Source organism: Geospiza fortis, unplaced genomic scaffold (assembly GCF_000277835.1).
Source record: "Geospiza fortis unplaced genomic scaffold, GeoFor_1.0 scaffold145, whole genome shotgun sequence".
NCBI classification, from domain to species: Eukaryota; Metazoa; Chordata; class Aves; order Passeriformes; family Thraupidae; genus Geospiza; species Geospiza fortis.
In genome coordinates this window covers 3,325,676-3,332,705 of record NW_005054362.1, presented here as the reverse complement: position 1 = coordinate 3,332,705, position 7,030 = coordinate 3,325,676, and the positions used below count along the sequence as shown (strand labels likewise).

Sequence of the window (7,030 nt, the reverse complement as noted above, 5' to 3'; positions counted from 1 at the left end):
GGGGGCGCGGGGCGCCCCCGCCGGCCGGGTCGGGGACACGGGGGGGACACGAGGGGGACACGACCGGTCACGGTGAGGGGACGCAAAGGGACAAGAAGGGCACAGGAGTGCAGGGTGAGGAGCCCTGGGGAGGTGACAGCACTCCTTGGCTCCCCGCGCTGCCCGCCGGACATCGCTGAGCTGTGCCCGGCCTCAGCCCCCGCTGTCCCCCCGGGATGTGTGGGGTGGGTACCCGGGATCCTCCACCGGCCGCCTTTCTGCCCCGGCTACTCACTGCACGCACATTTCCCCAACAATTAGCACATGCTTTTTAATTAATTTTCCTCTTTTATTGCTTCGCCCAAATTATCTCAGCCCCGGCGCCGTTGGCGCGCTCACGGCGGATAACGCTGCTATTTATGACTTTCCTGTCGATGCTGCGGGTCCCCCCGCGGCCGCATCCTGTTCTCGGGGCAGGACACAGCCCCGGGACAGGCCAGAGCTTGGGAATTGTCTGTCCTCGTCCCCATCCTCGGGCCAGCCGCTCCACGGCTCTGTCAGGTGGCTCTTGCCCAAATTCCTGAGCTGGGCAAACCCTCCCGGCCATAACCACGGTGCTGGAACTTTCCAAGGGAAAACAGAGCTGAGTCAGGCAAAGCTGCGGCATCAAATCTGCCCGGAATAAGCTGCTACACGTGGAAATCTTCTGAACACCGAGGGGAGAGGGGTAAAACCCTCTGAGAGCTCCTGAGGATGCTGCCGGGAGAAAGGAGCTCTGGGGGATGTGGTGGGCAAAGGAAGGACGTCCCCAAAACTTCACACAACGCGAACTGAACTGCAGGGGTGTGGTGGAGGGCGCAGAAACCAGTCTGTGCCAGAGGAGATGAATTTCAGGCAGCCCCAGGGCCCGTGGGTCACCCCCACACTCCCCAATTTGAGCATCAGGGATGGGGTGACCACCTCTGGCAGCTTCCAGCTGCAGCTCCCAGGCAGGAATCTATCTTTCTACGTTTAATATGCTTCCCCCTTTAAAATAATCATTACCAATAAACAAATATAGCAGCCAGTTGTATATAAGCATCAAATTAAGCAGGTACATGCATTTGTTATATTTGATATAGCCTTGTTAACTGGAAATTCCCAGGTTTGGAATATGTATTGATTTCAGCAAACATATATTAGTTTACTGTAAGTACCCACAGCCATTGTAGTTAATATACAACAGTTTAATTTAAAATGCATTAGTTTAATAAAAATGCATAAAACAGAAGGGAATTGCATTAGCTTCAATAAAAAAAAAAAAGAATTCAATTTCATAAATATTATCCAGTGTTAAAATGCATTGATTTCCTGGGAAAATGTATTGGTCAGAGGTAATTTACATTGGTTTGGATGGGAACGTCCCGGGGTGTATACATATGTATTAGTTTAGTCAAATGTGTCTGAGCACAGAAAAAAAACACCGGCAGGAGCAGAGGATATTCATAGGGAACTGGCATGGAGTGAGACATATCTGGAGCATCCCAGCCCTCTGAGGGGGCTGTGCCTGGGGCTGGACACCCCCAGGCCGGTTCTGAGGGGGCTCAGGCCCGGGGGTACCGGGATGCTGCCGGGATTCCCGGGACACGGAGCCGTTATCAGCCCCGGGCAGGTCTCGCTCAGGCAGAGCACGCGCCCGGCACAGAGCAGGGGTTAATCAAATCCTTTTGACTCCATTTTTTATCGAGCTCAAGAGGGGCTGGCCTATTAATTAGAAAGGCTTTTTCATGTAAAACACAGGCTCTTTTGCAGATAAGAAGGGACGATGCTTGATTTTGCCGTGGCACAGATCCGTGTGTTATTCCCTGACATCCATTCACAGGCTGCAGCCACTTCCCACAGCTCTTTTGTTCACGACAGGGCTCCAGAGGCAGGTTTGTGCATACAGACATATTTGAAGCACTCAGGTTTTCCTGGGGGCCGGCAAGCCCCCCAATATCCAGAGCAGGAGAAGGATGTGATGTGCCTGGAGGCGCTTCCATGTGCAGGCTGGACCAGGATCCTCAGAGGAGAGCAGGATCTGGCCCGTGCAGCACAGAGGATTTCGGCAGTGGAACAGATGCAACGCCTTACAAACCACAGCAGAAACCCTGGCAGCCATCTGCACCCCATGCCCATCCCGGATTTCTGTGCCACCCTCTGCACCCTGACCCTCCAAACCCCCAGCCACAACCCGGGCAACACAAGGGAGAGACACAGATCTGGTTTCTTTCAGGCTGGGTGGGCAAAAATGGTTGTTCCTGACAAAATAACATTCTGGGAGACCTCCACAGCTCCAGGGTTTCCTGCTGTGCCGTGCCCAGCACGGGCACGGAGCCGGGGATGGGGACGGGCAGAGCCCGGGCGGCTCCATGGCCAGTCCTGTGGAACCACCGCACATCGCTTCCCTGATGCTTATGGATTTTTCCTTAATGCCACAAATTAAGGTAATTGGGCTCGGCTGGACGATGAATCCAGCTGAACTTGGCAGGATGAGGGAGCGTCCGTGCCGAGATTGATCCCGCTCATCCCCGGCTGTGCCCGGGGCTGGTCCTGCCCCCAGCTCTGCCCCCCCGGCTCTTTCTCCTGCCCTTTTTGCTCGCACAGACCTCAAAACACATCCTGAAATCCCTTCCCCGAGCTGCTGCTCCATCCAGACGAGATGGTCATTCCCGGATCAGGAGTTTTTCTCCTCCACAGGCACTTTGCCCTACACACTTCCCCCACTGAAATCTCCTGGAATTGCCTGCTGAAATCCTCCCCGCGATGCCATCCTCGCTGGCACGGCCGTGGCAGGCGAGTGCCAGGGATTAAACACGATATTTGTGACCTCCGGGAGAACAAGGGCAGCGTCTGGGCAGAGCTCGGAATTCCAGGGATCCGGTTTCACAAGGCCTTTTGTTCCCAGCCCTCCTGGGCATGCGGAGGGGACAATGCCGGGCAGCGAGGCCACCGGCCCGCACGGCCACCGGGTCATGGCCATGATCCTGGGGGGCTGATGGGCATCCCTGGGGCTGGCAGCACCATTCCCACCCCAGCGTGAATCCTCCTCCAGCCTCATCCCGGGCAAGGCGAGAGGGAGCGGGGATAAAATGAACGGGCTGGAGACAAAAGGGGACAGCCGCGTCATCCCCGCAGGATGCGTCCCCGGGACACAGCCCGGAATCGGGAGAGTTAAATGTGTGTGTCCCACCGGGACCGGGGCGAGCAAATGCTCGGCTTAAGTGGGTGACAGGTGCCTCAGTGGGGATGACACATGAGAGAGGAGCTCTTGGTGCCCGCCCGGCTCTGCCGCAGCTCAGCATCCGCTCCGGGATGGGGCTGCAGCTCCGGGGATGTCCCCGCTCGGACACGGGCTGGGTGACAAGAGAGCTGCTCCTGCTCCGGGAGCATCCCAAGGGAGGCGACCCACGGGCTGGGAGCCGGAGCCGAGCAGCTCCCGGCTGTGCACACGCTGCCATGGGGCTCCCAAAAACGCCTGGAAGCACCGAGGAGAAACATCCCTGTCCCAAAACTTGGGGGATTCTAGCGGGGAGTCCCCTGGGGCCAACCCGTCCCAGCGGAGGGGACAAGGCCGGCTCCAGCCCGAGTGACAAAGGCAGGTGGGATTGTCCCCAGCAGTCCTGGGTCAGCATCCCCGGTGTGGGAGCTGGGGGCCACCGGAGCTTGGTTAACCTTGAAACCCTGCCGGGCTCACATGTCACGTCAGCCGGTGACAACAACAAGCTGCTATTCCAGATTAGAGAGAGAGAGGGACAGAGAAAGGCAGAGACAACAGGGTTGGGGGCGGCCAAATTACCTATTACAGCCAAAAGTGGGCATGGGGCTATTTTTAACCCCCAGGGGGGTGTATTTATTGTTCCAGCCGGGGGGAGGGAGGGAGTGCCTCTGGGACGCCCCTCACGGTGACATCGGCAGCTGAGCACAGCCATGGTGAGTACTGAGAGACCAAGAGATAAAATTAATTTGATTTTTCACCAGAATAGCTCTAATGGGCAAGGGGCAAAGGAGGCAGCAAGGAGTTGAGGGCCAAGGGTTTCGTCTGCCTTGGAAAGGGGGTGAGAAAACCGGGGAGCATCTGGGCGGATCAGCAGAATCTCACAGGGAACAGAGAGGTGTCCCCCATGCTAGCAGAGCTTTCAAATGAGGGCAGATGGTTTTAGAGTCCAAATGCCATTTTTCTCTTCTCCCTTCCTTCGTGCAGTGAGAGGAAGGGCCGTTTTGTGCCCCCAAAATCCTTCTCCTGACAGATCCCCATGAGAGGAAACGGCTGCAGGAGCAGGCACTGGAATGAGGGATAATGGGCTGGGTGGGACAGCCAGGGGCTCTTCAGTCCTCTTTAAAACACACATTGACCCATTTCTGGCTGTTTCCAGCCTCAGTGCAGGAGCAGGCAGATTTTTAATTAAGCCATATTTTAATATCTGCACAGCAGGGTAAAGAAGCACTGACTCCAACCCTCATGTGCAGCCTCAGCAGTGCTCCCAAAACCAGGGTTCCAACGGGGATATCTCACCCCAGTGGGAGAAGTGATTTCCCTCCTCATCTTTCCATGGACCTATTTGGCTAAATTCACCAGGAGCTGAAATTTAAGCAGGAATCTTAATGCCCCTCAGTATCCCAGAGCTACAGTGAGAAACTACCAAGGCCCCAGGGAGGAGAGCCCCAGCCCAGAGAGTCACAAATAAGAACAGGGCACTTCCACGCTTTTATTTCACCCCATAAAAAGCCAGTGAGCTAATGGTGCATACCTGGACTCCTGCAGGCACCCAAGAAAGCCAAGAAGAGGATTGAAGGTGCCAATTCCAATGTCTTCTCCATGTTCGAGCAGGCCCAGATCCAGGAATTCAAAGAGGTAGGTGGGTTTGGTGGGAAGGACCGAGGCTCCTGGATGTGGTGTGACCTTCAGCTCTTTCCTTGGTGCTCTCAAGTGACAGCTGGCTCACACCAGGAGGCAGCAGGATCAGTTTTGGGTCGTTTTATTTTAAAAGTGAGAATAACAGCCCAGTGACACCGTTAAATCTGGCAAAGCCTCCAAGCTTCCCAGGAGGCAGATTCCCTCAGAGGATCAGCACATCTGAGGGAGCTGGGGCACATCTCCCAGCTCCTGCCTGGCCAGGAACTCTCACCCCCTGCACAGCAGGCACGTGGTCCTGTGCAGATCCCAGCTCCAGGGATAACTGGGCCCAGTTGGAGGAGCTGGTGGCCCAGGCTGGCCTCTCTGCCTGGTGTCATACTGGGGCGAGAGGGATTCGGCCAAGGAAAGAGTTTGTACAGCTTTGGGGTTTGGGTTGCCATCACCCCAGGGTGCTCTGAGGGATTAGGGTGAGTGAGACGCCCAGAGCCCATCCTGGGAGGGTTCAAAACGCCCTTATCCCATCCCAGCTGAAGGGAGAAGGAGAAAGGTGCTAAAGCCTTTGCAAAAGCTGACAATTGTCCCTTTCCCTGTGCTCCCTGCCCTGCTCCTGTGCTTCCAGGCCTTCACCATCATGGATCAGAACCGGGACGGCTTCATCGACAAGGCAGATCTGAGAGACACCTTTGCTGCCCTTGGTGAGCCCAGCTTCAGCAGCCTCCCCTCCCCTCCCCAGCTTTGCCAACTGAGGAACAAGGCAGGGTGGGGCATTTAACCAAGCCCCTGTCATTCGCCTGATCTCTCATTTTGCCAAAATCCCCCTGATCCCAACCCAAGGCTGCCAGCCTGGGAGATCCCTCATGGGTGACCTGGAGCAGCTCCCAGAGCAGCGCTGGTTCATCCCCTTGGCACCGGAGCCACTCCTGGGTTACACAGCCCAGCACTCCCTGCCTTTCCCCTGCTTAGGAGCACCTGGCTGTGCCCATCCCACGGCATCCCAGGGCGTGTGGGCATTAGGGGGATTTAGGGGATTTGTGGGAGGCTGTGACACTGCAGGCTTGGCTCTGCCATCAGAGCTCAGCATGAATCAGCAATGGAGCTCCACGGACAATCCAGCCTTGGGAAAAAGGATGTAGGTGTTCGATCCTGTTTGGTTTTGGTGCTGGGGGACAGGGAGAACCCCAGTGCTGGTGGTCTTGGCCCAAAATACATTCTAAGGAGGGCTAAAAGAGGCTGATCCATGGGGCAGTGAGGAAAGGAACAGCACAGCTCAGTGCTTTCATCTTTCTTTTCTGTGACCCTGGAGAAGCCAGAGTTGGAGATGATTCTCTCACCTCACTGCTGCTACCTCCATTCCTTGTCAGAGGAATGTGCTATTTCCCTCCAGTGGGAGAAAATCCCCCAGGGAAGGGTTCTGTGGTGTGTATTTTTAGCCCCCAACAGGCAGAGCAGGACTCAGATCCATGACTGACCCATAGCTGCTCTCCCCAGGGCGCCTGAACGTGAAGAACGAGGAGATCGATGAGATGATAAAGGAGGCACCGGGCCCGATCAACTTCACCGTGTTCCTCACCATGTTTGGGGAGAAGCTCAAGGGTGAGAGGGCACCTGGGGAGCTGGGGGTGCTCACTGGTGCCCAGTGGCATTTCTATACCCCAAAACTCCTGCTGATTTGCAATACCAACCACCCCTAGGCCCAGAGATCCAGATCTTATCCCACCACTCCCCAAACTGTTGGGGGGTATGAGACAGTCTCAGTGCCTCAGTTTCCCCAGCGATTTACAAAAGCCAAATGGCTGTGCTGCTGCTGCTGCTGTGCCATAGGGAGAGGGCACAGCTCTTGGAGCAGCTCTGAGCCTGCTGACACCAGCAGTGCCAAGAGTGGCCTCCCTGCCTGCAGCCAGACTCTGACCCATCATCCCATCTGGCTGTACCCTGAATCACGTACTTAACCCAAGGAATGCAGCCTCCTGCAGATCTCCAAGAGGCTGCAGGGCCCCAAGGGCTGTGCCTGGAGCTGCAGGGCCCCAAGGGCTGTGCCTGGAGCTCTATAAATACCCCCAAGATTAGATAAATGCCGGATGCCGGAGCGGTGGCGACAGCGCCTGCTCTGTGCTCACACCACCACCCTACGGCCGCTCCTCCACATGCCACCCACTTCACTCACGTCTCCCGCTG

The 7,030-nt window shown here is 56.3% G+C and overlaps 1 protein-coding gene across 1 annotated transcript in view; it reads left to right on the top strand.

Moving 5' to 3' along the window:
- The first annotated feature begins 3,871 nt into the window (after positions 1–3,871).
- The window catches only part of MYL2 (myosin light chain 2), a 3,860-nt gene continuing 701 nt past the window's right edge, over positions 3,872–7,030 (top strand). Inside the window, exons 1-4 of the mRNA XM_005424031.1 lie at positions 3,872–3,930; positions 4,763–4,852; positions 5,475–5,550; positions 6,344–6,448. Coding sequence (XP_005424088.1) covers positions 3,928–3,930; positions 4,763–4,852; positions 5,475–5,550; positions 6,344–6,448 — 274 coding nt within the window. The 5' untranslated portion in view covers positions 3,872–3,927. The remainder of the gene's footprint in view (positions 3,931–4,762; positions 4,853–5,474; positions 5,551–6,343; positions 6,449–7,030) is intronic.